Source organism: Acomys russatus, chromosome 18 (assembly GCF_903995435.1).
Source record: "Acomys russatus chromosome 18, mAcoRus1.1, whole genome shotgun sequence".
In the NCBI taxonomy this organism is placed as follows: domain Eukaryota; kingdom Metazoa; phylum Chordata; class Mammalia; order Rodentia; family Muridae; genus Acomys; species Acomys russatus.
Genome location: NC_067154.1, coordinates 22,166,826 through 22,192,443, shown reverse-complemented (window position 1 = coordinate 22,192,443; position 25,618 = coordinate 22,166,826). Strand labels below are relative to the sequence as shown.

Here is a 25,618-nt window from a genome sequence, read left to right as displayed (position 1 = left end):
CACCCCCCAACATACACACACAAGAAAACAAAACAAACAAGCAAAAAGGGTAAATTATTCTTTAGTACAGCGTCTAACCACTCCATAACTTTTTCCTGAATGTTAGCCTTCTCTCAGCTATATTATAAACTCTGAAATTAATAACATCTTTCCACTCTTGTTACCCTATAAGTATCTACAGATTTCAGGCACAAAATACTAAATATATGCATACTGATTTGCTCTTGAAGTAGCTAAAAATCAAAGTACTGAAGCCAGAAACGGCAGCCAAGGTGTAAGCAGCGGAGTTTCTTTCCTAGGACCTTCTTGGCCTTGGCTTCAGATTACCAGTAGAGAATTAAGCCTGTGTGATGTTAAACTCAAGAATCTGTTTTATTCACCAAAATCTCACTGCAATTACAGATACTTTTCCTAAAAATTAAACGACAGCATTCTCTGCAGTAATTTTTCAAGAATCTCAGTAAAAGCTTAAAAGTAAATAAACCAGCTTTCATAGAAAAATTTACAACTATCATTGAAAAGCAGCTCTGAAATGTATATACAACACTGACGTTGAAAAATTTATGCCCACAAAAGTTGCCAGGCCTAATAAATTATTAACAGAACACTGCACCAAAAATAAGGCAATTATCCAAGATGTCATTTAAGATTTCTCCACTTCATAACTAGACAGAGCTGATCTATCTAGGAGCAAACGGCATTTCATTCGGTTTCAGGAAACGTGAAATCCTTAAGGACAGAAATGATAAGATGTGATCGTCACTCTTTAGAATACTTTCAGGAAAATCATTTCTGAAGCACAAAAAGGCAAAGAGGTTTACTCTTTCAAAAAGATACTGTCTAAAACTCAAGAGTGTGATAACGCACACACGGGCACTGGTGAACAAACACAGTACAGTGATAGCAAACTGATTTATTTAGTACTGTTTCCATTCCATATCATCAGGAGGGTTGATTTCAACTTTTCTTTTACCTACATCAGACCAGTTGGTACTCAAGACTGTACCACCAGACTCCATCTGCAATGAAAAGAAACAAAACAAGTTGATTCCTGTATTATATATCAAAATACAATATGTTCCTTAAAATGGACCAAATATAGGCTACTAAAAATAACTCAATATAAACTCAACGTTTTGATTTAATCTTGGGCTTTCCATAGAGATTAACAAGTTAAAAGACACCTGAGAAAAGACCTAGAATAATTAGGTAGGAAACCACGTATACACATGCTGCCAATATTAAGGGCCATGCATTCAGCTACTGGTAGAGGCATCATATGGAAAATTCACCTTCAGATGAAAAAATAAAATTCCTTCCCCCTGGGGGAAAAAAAAAACTTCTTCCCCTCCAAATGACATAATCTTATTTTGCTGAATGCAGTAAAAGCCAGACAAAATAAACTTTATATACTGCTTAAATAGAACTTTTACGGATATACACTTAATGTTTCCTCTATGCCAGACATACTCTAGTGTACTCTGAATTTTATTTTATTTTTTTTGTTAAGGCACACAGAGGTACACAAAGTCAACATCCTATGACCTGGTTATCTACTTATAATGCCAAGAATCCTAGCATGTGCATGGAGCCATACACTGCTTTAAAATGTTTTGGTCAACAATGATTGGACTTACAATAGGGATGTCATAGGATTCCAATACACAGCTGAAGAATTCTGGCTGCCTACTGATATTGTACCCATTGATAATATCCATAATACAACACAGAACTCTAGTGTCTATGGTGATGCTGGTATAATCAAACACATTGAACTGCTAGCCATATAAAAGAACAGCTCATACAATTAAATACAATGCGTAATATGTGACAACAAGTATTAGTCTGAGTATTTACTAAGCTAGATTTTTTTTTGGTTTTTTGTTTGTTTTGTTTTTCGAGACAGGGTTTCTCTGTGTAGTCTTGTCTGTCCTGGACTCGCTTTGTAGACCAGGCTGGCCTCGAACTCACATCTGATCCGCCTGCCTCTGCCTCCTGAGTGCTGAGATTAAAGGCGTGAACCACCACACCCAGCTAAACTAGAATTTTTTTTTTTTTGCAATTTTAGAATATGCTTCTCCACTTACCAAAAAAAGTCTACTGTAATACTGTTATACTTGCTGCAGCCTCAAACATTTTCTATACATCAAAACTCTTGACGACATTGAAAAGGCACATCAGGCTACAGATGTAAGTCAATATGACGGCATATGCCATACCTAGCTGTGCGAACCCTGGGTTCAATAGTATACTACCCAGATGCATAAACATACTCAGTGGTGTTGCCTAATAATGAAAATCACCCAGCCAACACATTTCTCAAAACGTGGCCAAGTGTTAAGCAATACATAGCTGTATTACTAATGATTTGGATGGAGAGCCAGCTTGGCTGTTAAAGGCTAAGGTTCATACTTCTAAAGAAACAACTTACTGAACTGGAACCTCAGCATAACCAATGCCTTCTGCAAAACTCCCTTGAGTTCCTTTGCTTGGGGTGCTATTCTCCACCTCAGCTTTTAAATCTTTACTTATCTTCCAAACATGAATGTCAGCACCTCCTGGTGGGCTTTGACTCTTATTTTTAAATTACATCTAGTTAGTGTATGTGCATGTACATATGTGTATGGACATGCCACAGCACAGATGTAGAAGTCAGCTCTTTCCCTCCACCACAGGAATTTACCTCAGATGATCATGTTTGGCCACTTTGCCACGCAGCTTTCTCAAGGCTCTTAATTACCAGGCTGTACTCCCACACAACCTATCTTCTATGTAAACATTCATATACACGTCACCTTTGCAGTTTAATGATTGCCTCTTTTCCTTTCCTTGTTTTCGAGACAGGGTCTTGCTATATAGCTCAGACAGACCTGAACTCACAACCCTCCTGTCTCAGCATCCCCATTGCTGGATTACCATCACGTCCTCTTTAAGAATTTGACTCCAAGCAGTGGTGCACACCAAGAAGGCAAGGGCAGGTTGATCTCTGTGAGTTTGAGGTCAGCCTGGTCTCTGAAATCGAGTCCAGGACAACCAAGGCTACACAGAGAACCCCTGTCTCAAAAAACAACAAACAACAAAAAAAGTTTGACTCCATAAGTCTGCTTCTTATTATTGACCAGAACTAAAAAACTGAGTTCTTCATAGGCATGGACTATATTTTACCAACATAAATATCCCTTGCTATCATTAGAAGGTCCAGGCATATATTCCTCCACACACAACAGCACCTAAAAACCTCTTATATAAAATGGTTCAGAGTTTTCAAATAACTTTGGCACACCTTTCCATTATGCTACAAAACATCTGAGTACCCATAACAGCCAATGCTGTAGAAATATCATGTTGTTGGCATTCAGTGTTATTTGTGGAGTGACAAGAAAAAAGTCTGTGTAATAGGTACTCAGTACAAAAAACTCTTTCCCCTAACATTTTCAAATCACAAGTTAGCAGAGCCCACAGATGTGGAATCCATGCAAAGACAGCCGAATATGCTCACACTGTAGTCCTAATCATGGTGGCCTGGCATACAGCAGGCTTCACATAAAATGACTGTATTAAATATGACAAGTCTGTAAAATAAGCTACTCGTAAGAGGACTGTCGGTTATAAAACTCACAGAAGTAACTTTAGATGATAATCTGGTCATATTCATTGATGACAATTTTCCCTTCTCTCTTTATAGAGGGCAGAATACTATGCAATTTAGCATCTCCTACTCACTATTTTGTATGTTGGTCATATACAATTAGACTGAAGGACAATAAAGGACAGTCTTTTGTCTTTCCACAGAGACAGAAGCAAGCTCTGAATTAAAGGCCAATGTTGCCACACAGATGGCTTACATTATGGATATATATCGCTCACTTAGCTATCAATTTTCTGTATGAAAATGGAATGGGATGTATCTTTGACCTGACATATGTCTATTCTTTCTAGTACACACATTTTAAAGTCAATAGTAAGGATGAGTTTTTTGCCTGGGAAAATTTGAGTAGACGATATTTTTCCTGGTAAAATTCATGATTATATCTTCAAGAAAAGTAATTGCTGGGTAGGGTGGCACATGGGTGCTTGGGAGATGGAGGCAGAAAGATCAAGAGTTCAAGGCCACCCATGCCTACACAGCAAATCCAAGACCATCCTGAACCACAGAAGGGTTCAGTTCCTAACACCTATATTGTAGCTAACAACTGCCTAAAGTTCTAGTTCTAGGAACTCCAGTTCTCTTGTGACCTCCACAGGCACAAACATAAACACACACATGCCTGTGTGCAAAACAAGCACACAAAAATGTCTAAATAAACATTTTACACAGTGTTAGAGTGATCATTGGTCAATAAGACCTCAGAACTGGAGGCCTGATTCAGGTTATAGGCTACTCTAGCAAAAGCCTGTATTCTCTTAATCAACTGAGATTAAGCCATTCATAAGAAATGGGCACTTTCTATTACTAACCCAATACTATTCTGGAAATTTCCATTCTATGTTCTTCATTTTATTTGTTTGGTTGGTTGGTTGCTTTGGTTTTTTGAGACAGGGTTGCTGTGTGTAGCTCTGGCTATCCTGGAATTCTTTTTGTAGACTAGGCTAGCCTGAAACTCAGAGATCTGCCTGCCTTTGCCTTCCAAGTGCTGGGATTAAAGGCGTGTGTCACCACACCCAGCTATGTTCTTCATTTTAAAGAAAACATATATGTATGGTCCTAGAAACTAAAATAAAGGGAGCTCATTGAACTAGTGTGACAAATTCAACCAAACAGTAAATTCCCACCGCCCCAATCTTAGTATTTCTTAGCCTTCCAACTCCTAGTGCACAAATGGGTTAGAATAAGCCACTTGTTTTGGGCTTCTCCAACCACTACTCCAAATCTAGAACAAGAAGAAATAAACGTTCAGCCAAAAACTCTCCTAGCTATCTGGGTCATGCAGTTTGACCTCACACTCGCTACTTATTCTTAAATGTCTACAACACACTCTCATAATTAAAAAATATCTGAAACGTTTGAAAACATTCTTACAAATGATTTGTTCATGGCACGCTTCACTTCATCAGAGCCGTCTGAATAGATCTGCTGAAATAATTTGTTTAAAGCCGCGTCGCCCTCTAGCTTCTCATTTTTTTCTTCTTCTTTGATTTCACCAACCAGTTTATCCCAGTTCCTGGTATAATGAGATGATGATGGATACAAGTTCTTTACATCTACAAAGTGAAAGACAGAAGTGAATAATCAGCATGTCTGATTACGTCAAGAAATACGGAAATGCTGTGACCACCTGGTATAGAATATCTTAGCAAGTGGTTTACGTCACTGAATTTGCTACACATATCAATAATTAGATCTGCATTTAATTAGATCTGCAATAATTAGATCAATTAGATCTGAATCAGTTACTATCCTACAAAATAGGACTTTCTCTGCGCAAAATAATTCAATACTACATGTTTTTGTTTATTTTATTTATTTATTACTTATACAGTATTCTCCTGCATGTGTGCCTACACTCCAGAAGAGGGCACCAGATCTCATTGTAGATGGTTGTGAGCCACCATGTGGGTGCTGGGAATTGAACTCAGGACCTTTGGAAGGACAGACAGTGCTCTAAACCTCTGAGCCATCTCTCCAGCCCCAATACTACATGTTTTTGATACAACCAATACACAAAGCCAGACTAGATCCACACTGTGTGCTAATCATAGGGAAAGCTGGGTAAGTGTACAGAACTTCTTGTATGGAAAGTTACTCAAGAAGCTGGAGCAAGAAGACTAATTTAAACAACAGGCTGGGCTACACGGCTAAGGTTAAGATCAGACTGCACTAAAAGTTAAAAGCTGCTTGGAGAGAGGAGTGAGCAGCCACACGTGGTAATAACCTGAGTTCCATACCCAGACCCATGAAATAGGCAGGGGAGAATAGCCTCAACAGTGATGTCCTCTGACCCCAATAAGTAATTTTTTTAGAAAAGCAAGGTTTAAAAAGGCAGCATAAGGCCAGAGGACATGGCTCAGTGGTTAGGTAGGACCTACGGGGTGGTTCCCAGCACCTACAGGGTGGCTCACAACCTTTTATACCTATAGTTTCAAAGCTGACCCACTTCTGACCTCAGGAGAGCCGGGCTCACATGGTGCACAGGCCTACCTGTGGGGAAAACACTCACACACAACAGGTAAGTCAGCCCTTTTTAAAGGGCAATACAAATAATTATAAAAATACCAGTCCGCGTGCACACACACTTTCTAGTATACTCCATGAGGGGCTGGGAATGCTGGTCAATGGCAGAATGAAGGTCTCCTCCATGCAAGGTACTTATTTCAATTCCAAATACTACCAAGAAGCTTACCTCACTTTAAAATGCCAAAACTTTTTGTAGAGGAATTTTAATCCAGCAATATGGCTACTCTGGTGGGAATACAGAGACATCTTTAATCCCAGGGAACAGAGGCAAACAGATCTCTGAGTTCAAGGCAAGCCTCATATAGAAAAGTTTCAGGAAAAGGAAAGCTTAGGTCCAGGCGTGGTAGTACACACCTTTATCCCAATACTCAGGGGACAGGGGCATGCAGATCTCTGAGCTCTGTTCAGGGAGTTTGACTGGAGTCAGTGAGTTGAGAGGCAGTGCAGATTGTGGAATTCAGAGGCAGTTTTTACCAGAAGAGTTTGACAGAGAGAGGTTGAAATGAGAACAAGCTGGACACTGGTTAAGACAGAACAAGCCAGAGAATGAGGAGCCAGAAGATTAGAACATATTGCTAGAGTTAGCTTAAAGCCAAACAGAGAAACTCAGTGAGAAACTGAGAGAAGCCAGATTGAATCAGTCAGCTTGGAGACGAGTTTGAGCCAGAAGAGCTGAGATGAACCAGCCAGCCGGAGTTCAGAAAGAACAAGAAAGGCTGAGCTTACTCAGCAGTACATTTCCGAGGCTGAGGTTAGGTTGTATGGAGGCAAGAAGCCTCCAGGTCTAGGTCTAGGTTAGCAGATGGAGGCCCAGGTGAACTAAATCAGCTTTCTTTTTTTTTTTTTTTAAAGATTTTATTTGTGCCTGAGTGTTATATATGTGTACCATGTACACTCAAGTACCCTGAGCCAGAAGGTGTCAGATCTCCGGGAACTGGGGTTACTAGTAGTTGCGAGCTGCTTGATGAGTGCTAGGTACCAAACCTGGTTCTTATATGAGAGCAATGAGTGGGCTTTAACAATGAAACCATTTCTCCAGCCAACCTCTCAGGATTGTAACATTAGAAGTGTATCATTCTTATGAGATACTTAGGTATCTTCCAAAGTAGAAATGCTCTGAAATAAATATGCTGCACACAATGAGTTAATACTCCATCCATCCCCCTGCCCCCTCCCCCCTCAACCTAGGCTCTCTCACACAATTACTTCAATAGAAAATGTTAAGTAACTCTATGAGGGATAGCTCAGCAGTTAAGAGCACTGGCTGCTCTTCCAGAGGACCCAAATTCAATTCCCAGCATCCACATGGCAGCTCACAACAGCCTGTTGACTCTGTCCAATTCCAGGGGATCCAATACTCTCACAGACATGAATGCAGGTAACACACCAATGCTCATAAAATTAAAAATAAATAAAAACAAAGACTAAGTATTTAGTAACTCCTGAATGCTTAAAAAAATCCACTAATTTGCTGACATCTTATACAGTGTCTGAAAATAACACAAACTTATCTACATAATACAGAAAACAACAGAATTTTTGTATTATTTGGATAGGGGCAACTTGCATACAGAAGCTACTGGCCCAGCAGCTCAAGGGATCCTGTAAGACCAAGGAAATGAAGATCTCAGCACACAAATGATTGGAAAACACACTAACTAAATGACCCAGTAGATCTAAGAACAGCTCTGATTACCACTTAATGAAACTACACTAACAGCCAAAAATGTAATCTATATACTCACACGGCTTGACAGTTTTAGTACTGTGTTTATTAAAAGGAATCGAGGCACATTTTAACTTTGTTTTCTCAGATTACATGTATTGGGGCCTGGAGAGACTGCTCAGCAGTTAACACTTGCAGCTAATGCAAAGGATCAGGTTCAGTTCTTGGCACCCACACGGCAGCTCACAGCTGTCCTGAGTTCAGCTCCAGGGATATGCACACTCTTCAACCTCCACGTGCAGCACGCACACACACATGGCACACGTACAAACATGCAGCCAAAACTCACACACAGAAAATACAAAATAAAACTCTTTTAAAATTACATTTATAGCTGGCAGTGGTGATACATGCCTTTAATACCAGCACTTGGGAGGCAGAGACACACGGATCTCTGAGCTCAAGGACAGACAGACAGACCAGAGTGAGTACCAGGACAACCAGGGCTAAAAACCCTGTCTCAGAAAAACAAAACAAAACAATAATAAGCCTCCTCTCACAGGGTTTCTGTGCAACAGTCCTGACTGTCCTGGAATAGCTATGTAGACCAGGCTGGCCTCAAACTCACAAAGATCTGCCTGCCTCTATCTCTGAGTGCTGGGATTACAGGCAATTTTAAAAACTACATTTGTTTATTTATTTATTGGGGGGGGGGGTGTCCCTCAGACTCAAACTCATGCCATTAGCAACAAGCAGGTTCACCTGCTGAGCCATCACATCACCAGGCCCTTAATGTGTTCTTTAAACCTAATGTAGCAAGAAAGAATATTATTTCAACTAGAAAATACTAAAATGCATTATGATCCTTTTTTATATATACATCTTAAAAACTGGGTATGCACTTCATATCTCAACGCAGACTTAATCCTTCTTCATATGGTCAACAGCCAGCAGCTACAACAGGGGACAGTGTAGTTTACAGAGCTTAAAGAAGGAAAGAAAAGAAGGGGCGGAGGGGAAGGGGAGGGCAGGGAGGAGAGGTGATCCCACGTTTCCCTGTCACACTGGACACACCAACACTAATCTAAATGTTCCTTCTCCAGTAATGTCTTTCTACATCCCTTTTCTAAACATGGTTGAGAAACTACTAGACAATCATTTATTCTGTTTGTCTGTGCCTTCTTTTACCTATAACTAAACCCACTTTTTCTTTACCCATCCACCATCAAAATAAATTCCAAGAAGACCTGGTACAGTTCTTTGTTTTTGTTTTTTTGTTTGTTTTTGCTTTAAACATCCCAAATATCACTTCCCACTACTGGAAATGCTGTTTGTACATTTTACTGGTAACCAAGGAAAACAAAAACTATATGACATGGTTAAGGAGCTGGGAAAATGGATTTAATTAATTCTAATGCTGACTCCCAGGAAGAATGGGAATGAGGTTTTAATCTCTACTCCACAGATAAGAAAGCTGGCCCAGATAGGTTAAGTGACTTGCCCTTATCTACAGTTTCCAGCTTGCAGTACACAGGATCTGACAAGCATATTAATTTAATTCTTCACAAAACACAACAGGATAGCAGAGAGTGAATCCTGAATTTCTAAAAGATTCCATTTGGTAAAACTTTATACATGTATGAACAACTTGATTAACTGGAGATGGTAGGGTGAACTACTGATAGTAATCTAAGTCTCTGCTCACTCACCTTTCAGACAACTGTGACATCATCTGTGAGATCATCTCCCTGTTGGAGAACGTGTCTCACAGGAAGCAGCAACAGTTACCAGAACCACACCCACACTCTGCAGCCCTGCATTTCAGTCCTTCACAAACCCCACTAGGTGATCTGAGCCTGTGAGAGGGAAGAGATGACACTGGGCTCCCTATTGTATGAACACTGTATTACACAGCTGTTCACTATATAAACCCCAAGAGAGGGCCTTAAAGATGACTGGAAATCATCTTTGCTGTCTCTCCTTTCTCTCCTGGTTTTGCTAACTTCGTTACAGATTAGTTAAGATGCTATTATTGGGTTAAGAAACAAACACACACACACACACACACACACACACACACACACAGGACCTGCTAGTAACTCACTTTCTAGAAATTGTCACAAGCAAATATGTTTTCTACTATAACGGGCAAAAATCTGAAAATGGCTGAAATACATCATTGATTTGTTTCAGCTATCAACTCAAGAGTATTAAATAACAAAAAGAAATTTCTCCTTATTCAGAAATGAGGCAATTATACTAAGATACAATCTTAGGTTGCAGCTCTAAGAGGGTCCTGCAGATTAACTGTTCCACAAGTAGAAAGATGCTTATCTGCTGACATATGCTTAGAATGGACTTGAACACATAAAAGGCTAAATAATCAACTTTCGTTATCTCCTCTTCTGGGCCTTCCTTTAATGGTTTGTGTCCATTTCTGAATTAGTAACAGAAATAGGTCAAATACCCTGTAAAGTCCTGAAATTCTAGGAAACCAGAGCCGAGAAAACAGTTGGAAAAACAGAAAGGAATAGGAAAGGGATACACTGACAACGCAAGCTTCCTCACCATGGAAAAGGAGCAGTACAATAGGCTACGCAAACAGCTGTCAGTATACGCCATAAACTGACACAGCAGACACTGCAGCTCTTCTAGGGTTTTGCTGCTGTTTGTCTGTGTTCAAGCTTCGGAAATTAGAATGACTTTATTATACTCAAAGCATCTTTTCTTCATAAATAATGAAGTAGGGAGAATGCTCATTATTATTTAATTTCAACTACACACTGAACTTAAACCTCAGCAAGGCCAAAATACAAACCTGCTATGAACTGTTTCGGTGTGGGCACATCTCCTTGTCCTTCTAGCTTCTCCCATCTCACAGCCTCTGGTTTTTTCATTTTAATTTCAATCTGAAGCAAACACCAAATAAAATCCATTACTCAATGTAAGACACATAAAACAGTAAAAATGTAATTTTCTTAAGTCATCAAAGTTTTATAAGAATTAATAGTGTCCTTGACAGTCGGTCTAAATCATACAAAGTTAAATCTGAAGAATTATGAAACATTTATTTTGTTTCTACTCTTAAATTTTTTTACCCTTCAAAAGACAACACACATACCAAACATTACAATTAACAGTCTTGAAATTCAGGCCAATGAATGGGCACAGTAAGTAAACGTACCTTGGCTAAGCCTGACAACCAACTGAACCCACATGGAGGAAGAGAAAACTGACACGCAAGGTTGTCCTCTGACCCCCATCATTTGTGTGCGTGCGTGCGTGTGTATGTGTCTTTGCTCTCACCAAATACATAGTTTTTAGGGTCTTGAAATCTAAATGCTTTATTTTTCTTCTACAAAAGTGTTCTTAAGCAGGAATGAGTCTGCCATTGAAGGCACATTTGACAATAGCAATAGACACTGACCTTTGACCTAAGGTTGGTAAATGGAAGGGGAATACAGACAGTCAGAAGAGGCTAGGGAGTCCTAGCAATCCCCTGCAATATTCATACAGAGCAAAGTCAGCAATGCCACCCAAGACACCCTGCTCTCAAGCATATATGCATAAGTGTATTTCACTTGCTTCAGAGGAATAAAAACAGTACAACTAATGCTGACAATTGTATCATCACCCATTAAATAGATCATTCCAAGTAGAGATTCTATTTGTGGAAATGCTTGGAATTTTAGACGGTTTCTTTAAAGGTTTTGCTTTTAAATATTACGTCTTGGTATTAGGACCAAAGCTAACACAGGTTGATTTATTTATGTTATAGATAATGATTAGATACACAGTTTGCAGATCATTTTATACAATAGTTTTAGGGAGCATATATTTACATTTTTTCACCTTTTATTTTTCAGTTGTGTGTGTATGTGCAGTGCCTGCAGAGGACAGAAGATGAAGCCTAGTCCCCCAGAGCTGAAGTTATAAGGAGTCGTGAGCAGCCAAGCAGGGTGCTGGGTACTACCAGCAGGCACAGAGGTCGAGAGCACCGGGTGATCTTTTCTCTAATCAGGGTTGGGTCCGAGAACTCATCCCTTACTCCTGAGACACAAAATGCAGTGCTGTACTACACAAGCAGGGAGACAAGCAAACAGTATAAACAAAGAGGCCTTTATAAACCCAAATCTCTCAGCAACAGCCTGCTTCAACTGAAAGCAGCTGACCTGAACTTAAAGGTATACATAACCCATTCACTAGACAGACAGCTGCATGCATGCAATAAACCGTTTAAGGCAACTCTTTAGAAGTTTAAATGGTAGGGGAGGATGTGAATTCCATTTTATTCTGAATTTTCAATTCACAGATGCTTTTTAAAATGAAGTTTAAGTCTTGAGTATTCTAGAAGATACTTCTAGAATTACTTGTCCGGTTTCGAAAATGCTTTCATTGTAACCATTAATAAGCCAACTTATTTACGTAAACCTTCCTTAAAAGTTTGAGAAGATGGCTAAGTTGGTAAAGTGCCTGCCCCACAAGCCTAAGGACCTGGGTTCAGATTCCCAGCACCCATGTTCAAGCTGGGCATGAAAGTATATGTTTGTAACCCCAGAGCTAAGGAGATGGAGACAAGAGATCACTGAGGTTTGCTGGTCAACTCATCTAGCCAATCAATGAATTCCTGGTTCAGTGAGATAGCCTGTCTCAAAAAGGTGAAGATACCAGATGTTGGGCTGACCTTCACATACATGTGCATGCACCTTTTCCTCCCCAATTATCTTTGGTAGTTTATTTAAATATTACTCTCAAATGCACAGAAAAGGCTTTCAAGGTATCGTCTATCTCAGGGTAGTATCCACAAGTCAAAGAGCGCACACTGTACTGGGTCACCAGTTCTCGAACTATAATCCCACCATCCATCTCTGAGGACTCTCTGTATACGAGAAATTATTAAGTTTTCCCAGACCACAATTCCTCCCCGAGTACTCCTAAGCAATCATGGCACCAGCCACTGCCCTCTCACCAGCCACCTCAGACTGGTGGTAGAAGAATCATTCCTGGGGCCTGAAGAGTTGCGGCAGTTCCTTGGCAAACCTTTGCAAACCGTTTGCTTCATGGTTGTATTTGGCAACTGGTTCTTAGTCTTCAGGAGGGAGCCTTGTAAGCATTCTCCTACTCCGTCCTTGGTGGTCAATTGTATCAAATTTCTTTGCTGTTGGAACACTAGCTCAGGACTCTGTGAGCAAACTAAATTATCTACCCTTATTTTTACAATGAATCATTTGATAATCATCTTTTTAAGATTTTAGTTTTGCTTGCTGATTTTGTGTGTGGTGGGGTGTGCATGATCATGTGCAGGTCAGAGGGCGATTTACAGGAAGGTGGTTTTCCCCACCTCTTCTAACTGCTTAATTCTAGTATGTACTAGATGCCAAGACTGAGTCAGGGCAACATGTCATTCACAAGACAGAGCTATCATCATATCTTCCCTCCATTATACTTATGACTTAACCTCCAAAATCCTTATTCATATTACTCTTCTTGAAGACTCTGTCTTGCACCAGCAACAGTCCAGTGCATATCATTCATACTGGGAAATAGCTGGTTTTTCAAAAGAATGCACGTTAAAATGTCATCAGTGACGAAGGAATATGTTCTGTTTGAAAGATCTAGATGTCTAGATGGACGCATGCCAAAATGTCACCTGTGGTAAGAGGGGTCACCTTCTCAGAGGCTTTGTGTACTTCACCTTTCCTATGCTCTGCATGTACTGCTCTGTAACCTGAGTAAAAACCTGAATTATGAGAATAAACAGCATTTGTTGAGCACTCAGTATATGCTTAGTGCTTTACATATGCCATCTTATTTAACAGAACTATGTGAGATTACTATTCTCATTTTATTTGTATGCCTGCATGGAGAGAGAGAGAGAGAGAGAGAGAGAGAGAGAGAGAGAGAGAGAGAGAGAGAGATGATAACAGGTGTCCTCCTCCATCATTCTCCACCTTCTATCTGGAGATGGTCCCTCACTGAAGCTGGGACACAAGCTTTTGGCTAGTCTGATAAGCCAGCTTGCTCTAAGGAGTCCATACCTCCACCTCCTGTATGCTGAGAAGCACAAGCAGCCACCACAGCCACCTGATTTTATGAAGGTTCTAGAAAACTGGGTCCTCACTGAGTGTGGAAGCTCTCTACCCATTGAATCATCTTCCTAGCACTACGGCACGAAACACTGCCTCCCTCTGCTGTTTGAAGAGGGAAATGATAGAAAAGTTCACCATTTATTTACCCAAAGATATACAATTAAAATTTCAATTTGGGTTTTTTTTTTTTTTTTTTTTTTTTTTTTTAAAATAAAATACAGCAGTCTACTGGCTACATATGCAAAATATATTGATTCTGGGGTCAGAACACAGCTTCTTCTAACTGAAGGTCTCTCAAGTCTGTATCCAGCTGTGTAACTTAATCTAGGAGGCACAAAGGCTGTGGCAAGAGTAATGCACAACAACCATGCTAATTCAAAACCAAATGAGCCCAAGGCATTTATTTGGGCAGTCCTGGCCAGTACTGCACTGTACAGCATCACTGCAGCCTTGACTCTGAACACACAACATGCACACTCTGCCTGCCCTGTGCGTGCTGTCCTAACACCAATAGAATGCTTCCTCAAACACCTCAGCTGAGATTCAAGACGAGTGTGTGTAGTAATCACTGCAGTAACTTTACTGTACACATACTTTCTAATATTTAAAAATTGGTGTAATTATAGACAAAAAAGACCTTAACACAGTCTTTCTGTCATACCTCAGCATGTAAGTATCCTTGGACTTTATTGGTTGCCAGCTTGAGCTCCATAAGTGAATGAATGAATACATTTTGGTTTGGGATTGGGGCAGAATTTCCAACACTTTCCGAAACAGCCCTAAAAGGACTTGTCCTTTTGTACTACATATTTATGTGAAGCAGCACTCTCAGAACAGACGATTACAAAATCAAAGTGTTAAACAGCTCTTAACAATTACCTAAGATTAGATGCACCAAGATAGGAAAGATGTGTTCTTCAAGGCTGTCAAATACAAATAGCCAAAACACTAAGAATGTAACATTTATATAATTCCTGATTGTGTCATGGTTCTTCTTGCTAGAGGTAGTTTATTGTACATATGTATAATAATATAAATATATATGGAAAAAATAAAAAATGTTTAATTAAAAAATTTATCTAAAATGCTCTACGTAAAGAGTAGTAACCCCAAGTTTAATTCTCCTTGCAAAACCAAACAAGAAAGCCTACCTTAAATTTGTTTTTACCCTTAGTAAATGGCAAGGCTCTATGTATAATCACAGAATTATCTTAAAATAAATTTCTTTAAAATGTATTATTAGTAAATGCTTGAGTTATATATCTATATATGCCCAAGGCCACATAAAATTTTCTCAGGCAAATTGGTTTAAAATACCTGCTTTAGAACACAACTTTAGAATCTTAAGTACAATTCAGAACAAACAAACAAACAAAAACCCTAAGAAGCACTGCCCTTAGCTGACAGTCAGAACTCAACTCTGCATCTTGGGCCAGAACAAACAACTACTTATTGATTGGTTTGTATTTCTTTGTTTGTTTGTTTGAAACTGTGTCTCTGCATAGCCTAGCCTGTCCTAGAACTCACTATGTGGGCCAGGCTGTGCCTGAACCAACAGAGACTGCTTATCGTAGCATCCTGAGTGCTGGGACAGGCTGTGTCACCACACCCAGTGAGCAATTACTTACTACGGTGTAAATCTGGGGGAAAACATTTAAAGCCTATGAGGCTCTTTTGTAAAACTAAGAATAGGATATTTATTCTATCAATGAACAGGGCTAAATCAGACTCTAATTAGATTCTTAGACAAGTATCACTGACACTATGTATATAGGGGGAGGACTTCCAAAATTAGCAAATAAAAATAGTGTCAGCATAATAATGCTAAAATGTTATTCGATTTACCTGAAATACAAACTGCATTTGTGTGTCAAACATTATGTGAAATACAAGTTCTTAAGTCATTCATCATCTCGTCACAGAAATAAATTCTTATTTAAATTACTTAGAAAAGACTTGTAGTAAGACTCTCTCGCGCTGCGAACCTAAGTGGTAGAGTACTGGTGTGCTTGTTCAATACCTAGCAACAAGGGGCAGGGGAGGGAGCGGTAACAAAGGGACAATAGCTAAATGTCAGCATTCAAAGGGCCAAGGCAGGAGGAGGAAGAGTTTGAGGGCAGCTTTTGACATAAAAACCAAAACAACTAAAAAATGCTTAACAAAAAAAAGCCAAACTCACCATTACCTCCCTTCTATCTCCTCAATGTTGTGACTGACTGCTCAAAATTCTATTATTAAACTAATTTAACTCTATGTGGATAGGACCAGCAACTGAAAATGGTCAACTCCTTTTCTCATTCTGTATCATCCCACAGAGTGCTGTCATGCAGTTGCCTCATAATTAACCAGCTCAGTCCCTGACAAGACATTCATTTTTTTAAAGGGCAAATCTATTTTTAAGTAAATGCAAATACTACTTCTAAGCTTTGTTCTCCCCACTCCAACCCTCTGCCTCTGTTCTTTATGAACAGAGAAAAGTCCTCATCCCAATTCCAGGGATAGAGAAGCCATGTAGAGTATGTTATAAAACATCCACCTACACAATTCCTTTTTCATTAACTCATTTATGATATGGTTTTATTTATGATAAACTATTTTAGAGCTTCACATAAAGATCTCAGGATGCAAACAGTGCTGGTCTAACTGGATGTTTACATGCAGAAAAAGGCAAACAGATCGATATTTACCACCCTGCACAAGTGGATCAAGGACCTTAACATAAAACCAGAAACATTAAATCTATTAGAAGAGAAAGTGGGGAAGAACACCAACAGCTCAGGCTCTAAGATCAACAACCATGTATATGAGATCTGGTGCCCTCTTCTGGCATGCAGGCAGAATACTGTATGAATGATTTTTTTTTTTAATTTAAAAAAAAAAAAAAAAAAAAAAGACCCAGCTATACCACTCCTGGGCATATACTCTAAAGATGCTCCACCATACAACAAGGACATTTGCTCAGCTATGTTCATAGTAGTACTAGTATTCACAATAGCCAGAAACTGGAAACAACCCAAACGTCCTTCAACTAAAGAATGGATAGAGAAACTGTGGTACATCTACACAATGGAATACTACTCAGCTATCAAAACCAAAGAAATCATGAAGTTTGCAGGCAAATAGATGAGAGCTGGAAAAGATCATCCTGAGAGAAGTAACCCAGACCAGAAGGACACACATAGTATATACTCACTTAGAAGCGGATATTAGCCATATAATACAGGATAACCATATTATAATTCACAGACCTAAAGAAGATAAGTAACAAGGAGGACCCTAGGGAGGATGCTTAAATCTCATTCAGAAGGGCAAATAGAGTAGACACTGGAAGCTGCTGAGGAGAGGGAACAGGACAGGAGCCTTCCAGAGGACCTCTGAAAGACTCTATCCAGCAGGTGATCAAAGCAGAAGTTGAGTCTCACAGATAAACTTTGGCCAGAGGGCAGGAAGTCTTATAGAAGAGTGGGAGGAATAGAAAAACCCAGAGAGGAAGCCAGGCATGTAATCCCAGCATTTGGGAGGCAGAAGCAAACAGATCTGTGAGTTCAAGGCCAGTGTGGTCTACAAATGAGTCCAGGCCAACTAAGGATACACAAACCCTGTCTCGAAAAACCAAAAAGAACCTAGAAGGGACAGGAGCTCCACAAGAAGACCAAGAGAACCAACAAATTTGGGCTCAGGGAGGGCCAGCAGAGACTGATATACCAAACAAGGACCAAGGACCAAGGACCAAGAATCAAGAGGACCTAGGCTCAGGTGTAGCCAATAGGCAGCCCAGTCTCTATAGGAGTCCCCTAGAAAGGGGCTGTCCCTGCTATGCCTGCTCTTTGATCACTTCCCTCTGGAGTGCTTTACCAGACCACAAAGGAAGGAGATGCAGGCAGTCCTGATGAGACTTGATAGCCTGTTGACAGAGAAGGGCTCCCCCTCTCTCTGAGGACTAAGGGGATAACCATATTACAAGGGGAAGAGGGAGAAAGAGGGGGGAAAGGTGAGACCAAAGAGGAGAGGTGGCTTCGATTGGGATGTAAAGTGAATACATTTAAAAAAATAAATTTAAATTAAAGAAAAATCTCAGGATGCCTATCGTCATTTGGATTGCACAAGTCACATGCTTTATTTACACTGTATTTTTTTTCCTTCCTTTCTTTTTTGAGGGAAGGTCTCACTCCAACCCATACTGACCTGAAAGTCACTTTGTAGCCCAGGCTTGCCTCAAACTCACAGCAACCCTCTTACTCCAGTCTCCTGGGTGCTGGAGTTACAGGTGGAAGCCACCACACCGTACAGTTCTTGTTTAAATTCACATTCGCTTCTATTTATACTACCACCTTCCTCTTTGGGAGGACATTTGAAACACTGTAAAACTAATTCCACTGTACACTGCAATTTTTTTAAATATACAGGAATATACCAAACTATAATTCAAATATATTCATCATTTCCTCTTAATAAAATAACCTAAAGATGGGTGATGATGGTACTTTTAACCCTAACACTTGGAGGGCAGAGGCAAGAGGGATATGAGATCAAGGCCAGCCTGATCTACAGAGTGAGTTACAGGACAGGCAAGGGTACACAGAGAAAGCCTGTATCAAAAAAACAAGCAAAACAATAAACAAACAAACAAATAATAACCTAAATTCAGCTCAACTAATAGAATAAAACAAGATGTAGATTCATCCTTATAGTACTTTGTTATAAACTGTGTGAGACAGAGTATGTATCAAATTCCTGAGTACGAAATCCTAAGAGGCTACTTAGAACTGAAGAGATGGCTCAGTGAAGAAAAGTACACTGTTCTTGCAGAGGTTTCTAGAATCCACACTGGGCGGCTCACAACCACCTATTAACTCCAGTTCCAAGGGAATTCAAAGTCTCTGGCTTCTGCAGGCACCTACACTCATGTGCACCTGCCCCAATACAAATACGTACATAATTTTATTTATGTATTTTTAATAATTTGAAGACTTATTTATTATTATGTATACATGTACACTTGCATGCCAGAAGAGGGCATCAGATCACATTATAGATGGCTGGGGTCCACCATATGGTTGCTGGGAATTGAACTCAGGACCTCCAGAAGAGCAGCCAGTGCTCTTAACCTCTGAGCCATCTCTCCAGCCCCATACATAATTTTTAAACAACAACAATAAAGTTGGGCTGGAGAGATGGCTCAGAGGTTAAGAGCACTGGCTGCCCTTTCAAAGGTCCTGAATTCAATTTCCAACAACCACATGGTGGTTGGGATCTGATGCCCCCTTCTGGCTGGCAGGTAATAAGTAAATCTTAAAAAAAAAAAAAAAAAAAAAATTAAAGTCAGGTGTGGTGGCACACACCTTTAATGCCAGCACTCAGGAGGTAGAGGCAGGCGGATTGCTGTGAGGCCAGCTTGGTCTACAAAGTGAGTCCAGGACAGCCAAGGCTAACACAGAGAAACACTGCCCTGAAAAACCAAAACAACAAAAAAACAAATTTAAAAACTAAAAACAATAAAGTTTAAGGTGATTGCTCTGCATGCATGAAGACACAAGCTTAGAGTCCCAGCAACCATAGAAAATGTAGCTGTGTCATTTGTTCTTGACCCCAGAGCTAGTATGCCAGGAACAGGTAGGTTCCAGGGGTCCACTGGCCTGCCAACCTAAATCAAACAGGGAGCTAGGGTACAGTCAAAGACCCTGTTGCAAAAGATAAGGTGAAGAGCAACAGAAAGACCCGTCATGTCTTAACCTCCAGCCTTTACACATACTCAGGAAAGTAACACACACACATGCACATGTGTGCACTAAGCAGATCTAGATTGAAGAGAAGCCCTTCTTTAAAAGCATTAATCTACGCTAACAGGCACGTCAGTAGCCACACACGCTAAGTGGACGGCTACATCTATTGCACAACCACCTCTAACACTCAAAACTATTGTTCCTGGGCAGGGGGATGGCCCAGTCAGTAAAGGCACTGCCACTAACCCCTGGTCTCACACGGTAGAAGAAGAGAACCTTTACTTACACACACACACACACACACACACACACACACAAATTTAAATGTAATTTAAAAATTTAGGCAAAAGCTTTGTTCTTATTTACTTATCCCTTTTAACTTAATTGTTTGTACGTTAAAAGGAGCTGTGAGGCCCGGGACGTAGACGCGGGTGGAGTGCTTGCCTAGCACACACATAGCTCTGGATTTGATGCCAAAGACACTGGAGGCTGCAAACAAATTACACACGGACAATTTCTTCTACCAGTATTTGCTTTGCAGATAGTACTTTTCTTGTACTGCAGTTTTTCAGCTTCTTACCTTTGTTGTAAGTACTTTAAACGTGCTTTGTCCTGGTATTATAGGGTGAAACAGTCTCAGTTTCAAACTGTAATCTTCTCCAGAAGGGAGTTTCACCAAAGCAGACAACTAATGAAAACAAAGTTGGTATAATGCTTTGTAAATGCCAAGTATTTAAACATAGTACAAATTTCAGATTTACACAATATATACATATATGAGTATTTTTTTCCCCAACATGGCCTCTCTTGTTTGGATTCTCACATACAGAACCAAAAGGCAGAAAAGAATGTTGCATATATTAATTACAAATCTAATTACATATACTTAACATTCAAATCAAGAAAACATAATGCACAAGAACAAAATAGCATATAACTTTTTAAATGCCTCATGTATAAATTATGTTAATTCTATCACACTACTATTTGTAAATATCTACAAGGATGGAAAAGTTATTAAACCATACTCACTTGATATAGTTAATAAATTTTAAGACATGCATAAATCCCATACAACTAAGCTATTGCTGTGTGGGGTGATATTGGTGGATGGGTGATATAGGTGGTGGTGGTAAACTAAACCTATTTAAAAGTAACATATACCAGTAAATTTACCCAAAGCATCAATCTTACTGTCGGCCCAGTTCTGCTTTACACTGCAGATGTAACAGAAGATGTACATACAAGCCAGGAATGCTGGCCTAAGTTCACCATGCACAGTAAGGAAGAGCACAGTGACATGTGCTCCAGAGTCAGAGGCAGGAGGATTGCAACATAGCAAGACCCTGTCTCAAATCAAGCACAAGCAAGCATATCTAAAGACAGCCTACAGCATACATGCTCTTAGCTCAAATTTTTAAAAACTTCAAATGAAAAGCAATGCTTCTAATTTCATTTAGTATTTTCCATATTATCAAGAAGAAATAGAATTTAGCTAATGAACTGGTATAAATTGTTCTGCAATATACTAAACTTATAAACAGGATTTCACCTCCATATAATGTAAGGTTAAAGACTAATTACCTCTTTTTCTGAAAATTCCACATTTACATCATTCTTCTGAACATTCTTGATCATAAGTGTAATGATTACTTGAGATTCCGTTTGATACCAGTCATACCTATTTAAAGAAATATAATTTCTGATTTTTATAGTTGTTTGTGAAATTAGTAGTCTGAAAAGTAACAAGAGCACCACCTTAGGGAAGAAAATGACAAAGCACCTGTAAACAGCTAACTCCCATCACCCACACTACTGAAAGAGCTCCTTTTAGTAGCCAATAGCTTTCCCATCAGACACAGTAAATCCCCTGATTTCCTAATACTGCTGTGCTTAAGCTAATACAGAAGAGGAAATTTTCTTTTTAAATAATTTATTTATTTTATTTGCATTGGTGTTTTGCTTGCATGTGTGTCTGTGAGAGGGTGTCGGATCCTCTGAAACCAGAGTTACAGACAGTTGTGAGCCGCATGTAGGTGCCAGGAATTGAACTCAGGACCTCTGGAAGAGCAGCCAGTGCTCTTAACCACTGAGCCATCTCTTCAGCCCCCAGAAGAGGAAATTTTAGTAGCTACCAGTTATACACACCACCAATGGTTTTATACTATCTTTCTAACTAATGCTAAGATAAACACCTCCATCTTTTTAATTTTTTTTTTTAATTTAAAATTTTTTTCTTTTAAAAATACAGACTGTAGATTGAGCCTGGCAAGGTGGCACAAGCCTATAATCCCAAGCACTCAGAGAGGCAAAGGAGGGAGAATCTCTGTGAGTTCGAGGCCAGTCTGGTCTACAAAGCAATTCCAGGACAGCCAAGGCCACACAGAAAGAAACCCTGACTGCTGAACCAATCAGCAGCACTGACACAGTGGACACAGGTCAACCTGCATCAATACTCTAAGCTCTGCTCACTGAAGATGAGAGCAAACACAAGAAGGAGAAACAAATGAGTACAAATTACATGGATCTCCCACAGTGCTGACACATTATCCACCATCTCCTTTAATTCAAGCTGTGAGGGAAGACCAGTGTGTCTAAAAAGATGTGTTTTACATGCTCTCTCACAATGAAAGCTCTAAAACTATAGGCGTTCTCACTTCCAAACTAGACTAGACTATAACCTCCCCGTGGGCAAAAGCTGCGTATCCTGCTCTATTTTACACAGGCACAGGGGAAAGTTCCTGCTTCACAGTGTTCTTAATGAACTGCTTCAAACTGCTACTCACCCACTTAGATGAAAACAAAAGCATCTTGACTAAGAATTGCACTTCACGAGCCTCAGCACACACCTTCACAACTCAGTGACAGCCCAAAGGTCCACACCAACCCTCGTGTTTCTCTAACAGTCTCAAGAGCACAAGCTGTTTACATGGGTAGAGAATAATTTGTGTGTGTGTGTTCTGTACACGTATGCAAGTGGCCAAATGTATGTGTGCTATGTGTGTGTTGGCCAATGACTGGGGTGTCTTCTTTAACTGTTTCCTACCTTACTTTTCAATAGGTTTATCTCTGAACCTGGAATTTACTGAACAGACAAGCTGGCTGGCCAGTGAGCGCCAGGAATCCATCTGTCTCTGTGTACGCATCATTAGGACTGCAGATGTGTGCTGGCATGCCCAGTCTGTTTGCTTGGTTTTATGTGGGTGATGGGAATCTAAACTCAGATCCTCCAGCTTGCTGGGCAAGCCCCTTATTGAGTAAGCCACAGTCAAAACCTTGCTATTCATTTATTACTGTGACTGCAATACTAACTGAACTCATGGAGAACATTCCTAAGAAAAATTGACCCAAAGAGAAGAGGCAGGACTCGGGCTGAGAATGCAGCTCACCTACAAGGCACTTGCCTAGGATGCATGAGGCCTCTGCTGATTCAGTCCTCACTCACACGCACACACGCATGCACATACTCTCGCTCATTTACACACATGCATATGCATACACACACACACACACGCGCGCGCGCAGCACGGCAAATTTCAATTCTGTGCAGCCTACAATTTCTTTACATGTATAACAGTATCAACTAACAGAAAGGCAACTTAATACAGAACCAAGCTAAGCAAGTTTAGAGATGACAGTTACTTGAATTCCTTTAAATGTTAATTACTAATTAGCAGACAGCCTTAAAGTCAAATTTTTCATGAGGACTATAACACAATTTTTAAATTAGAAAACATTTAAAATCACACAGTTAAGGAGCCGCCTTGCGTGAAGCCAGAGTTTTCTCCCCTTACGGGCATCTACCATGCTTTATAAGAGAAGAAACACTTACTTGATTTTTGACTGAGTCCTCTGAGATGCAGGCTGCTTTTGGCAAGTTGAAAGAAAAAACATTGTACATGTTAGTTTAGCGGCTATATCAAAAATTCATGTATTAGGTGGGCGTGGTGGTGCACGCCTCTAATCCCAGCACTGGGGAGGAAGAGGCAGGTGGATCTCTGAGTTTGAGGCCAGCCTGGTCTGCAGAAGAAGTCCAGGACAGCCACGGCTACACAGAGAAACCCTGTCTCAATGACCCAGGTTCAATTCCTAGCACCCACATGGCAGCTCACAACCATATGCCAACTCCAGTTCCAGGGATCTGATGCCCTCTTCTGATTCCCACAGGTACCATACACATATGAGGTACCCAGATATACACAGAGGTAGAACACTCATACATATAAAAGAAATTTTCAAAATTAAATTAATCAAATATTTTAAGTTACTTTTCCTTACAATTTCACCATAGTGTTTTTAAAGATTCGTTCATGTTCTATTTCTGTGTATGTGGGCCTGCATAAGTGTCTGTTCACCACGTGAGAACAGGTGCCCTAGGAGAACAGAGGGCATCAAACACCTTGGAAGTGCTAAAGCTACAGGTGGTGTGAGCCACTTGATGTGGATACTGGGAACCGAGCCTGAGTCCCCTGGAAGAGCAGCAAGTGCTTTAACTACTGAGCCAGCTCTGCAGCCTTGACACTGTCATTTGTAATAATGTTTTGGGATATGAAAATCCTTAACTGTTAACAAACATTAAGAATGAACCAAACAGAAGCATTTCCAATTTAAGCCTACTGTAAAAAGGCTCCACATGATAACTATTTAACCTTATAGTTATAGACATAAGGTAGAGGAAAGATAGGAAATAATCATCCTGATAACACTAAAATCTAGTCATCTTAGATTATACACTAAATTCATTAACACAGTCCAGTACTTTCCATGATTATAAACTTGTAGCTTTCATTTCAACAAAATGAATTATTTCAGATAACTAATATTTAAATGGGATTGTATAATATTTATGACAGCTCATCTCAAGCCCTGGCTTAAATAAATTTGATTCATTACGTTTAACAGGAGGGATGAGAGGACTTACCACTTCAGATTCTGATCCTATAAAACATAAAAAAGGAAGCATTTTCAGATAACAGAATGTATAGAGGCAAAGCTACAGACCTGATTTCAACAGCAAACATATCAATCAAGAAAGCTAATTCTTTAATAAAAAAAAAAAGAAAGAAAGGAAAGCTAGGCCAGGCGTGGTGGCGCACGGCTGTAATCCCAGCACTCGGGAGGCAGAGGCTGGTGGATCACTGTGAGTTCGAGGCCAGCCTGGTCTACAAAGTGAGTCCAGGACAAGGACAGCCAAGGCTACACAGAGAGACCCTGTCTCAAAAAACCAAAAAAAAAAAAAGAAAGGAAAGCTAATTCTTTATATATTTCAAATAAAGATTCCATTTTGTATCCAGAAGTTACTTTTTTATATTCTTTGATTATCTTTAGCTGGTAACAACATAATACTCTTGGCAAAGCAAAACCAAAAAATTTTCCTTCCAACTTAAGACTGAAAACAAGGGTCAACGAGAAACATTCTACCACTGGGGCTGGGGTGTAACTTAGTGGTAGAGCAACCAGTTGCCCAGCATGTACAAGGCATGGGTTTGATCCCCAGAACCAAGAAAGAAAGAATAAACAGAAATTTTGTTTAAACCCCAAATCTTGAAACGTTCACTTTAGACCATAGACTGTGGAAGCCTACCTAACACACTTACCATTCTGAATCCCCTGGCACTTCTTAATCCAGATGGCAAAATTTGCATCTGCACCTACAACAAAGAAAGACTTAATATAAAATCCCTAATAACCACAATGTAGCATATTAAATCAACAACTATTACTGGCTATTTACTATGCCCAAAGTAGGGCAGGCACTGGTGATTGAGCAGTCAATAAAATAGATAATTGCCTACCCAGAGATTACACCAACCATAGTGTTAATGCTTTACTATAACACGGATTTACCACTGATCTTTCATCCTAGAAAACTATTACATTAAACCAGTTATAACTATTAATCTACGTTGCTTGCATCTACCCTGATCTTAAAGGAACTCTCCCTCATATGGCAAAAGCAGACTTC

At 39.8% G+C, this 25,618-nt stretch overlaps 1 protein-coding gene across 1 annotated transcript in view; it reads right to left on the bottom strand.

Moving 5' to 3' along the window:
* Window positions 1-893: 893 nt before the first annotated feature.
* Window positions 894-25,618, bottom strand: part of Sugt1 (SGT1 homolog, MIS12 kinetochore complex assembly cochaperone) — a 37,543-nt gene continuing 12,818 nt past the window's right edge. The window contains exons 6-13 of the mRNA XM_051160881.1: window positions 25,251-25,304; window positions 24,575-24,591; window positions 23,486-23,520; window positions 21,238-21,334; window positions 20,234-20,341; window positions 10,660-10,750; window positions 5,021-5,202; window positions 894-1,019 (exon numbers count right to left, since the gene is read on the bottom strand). Of these exons, the coding sequence (XP_051016838.1) occupies window positions 918-1,019; window positions 5,021-5,202; window positions 10,660-10,750; window positions 20,234-20,341; window positions 21,238-21,334; window positions 23,486-23,520; window positions 24,575-24,591; window positions 25,251-25,304 (686 nt within the window). The 3' untranslated portion in view covers window positions 894-917. The remainder of the gene's footprint in view (window positions 1,020-5,020; window positions 5,203-10,659; window positions 10,751-20,233; window positions 20,342-21,237; window positions 21,335-23,485; window positions 23,521-24,574; window positions 24,592-25,250; window positions 25,305-25,618) is intronic.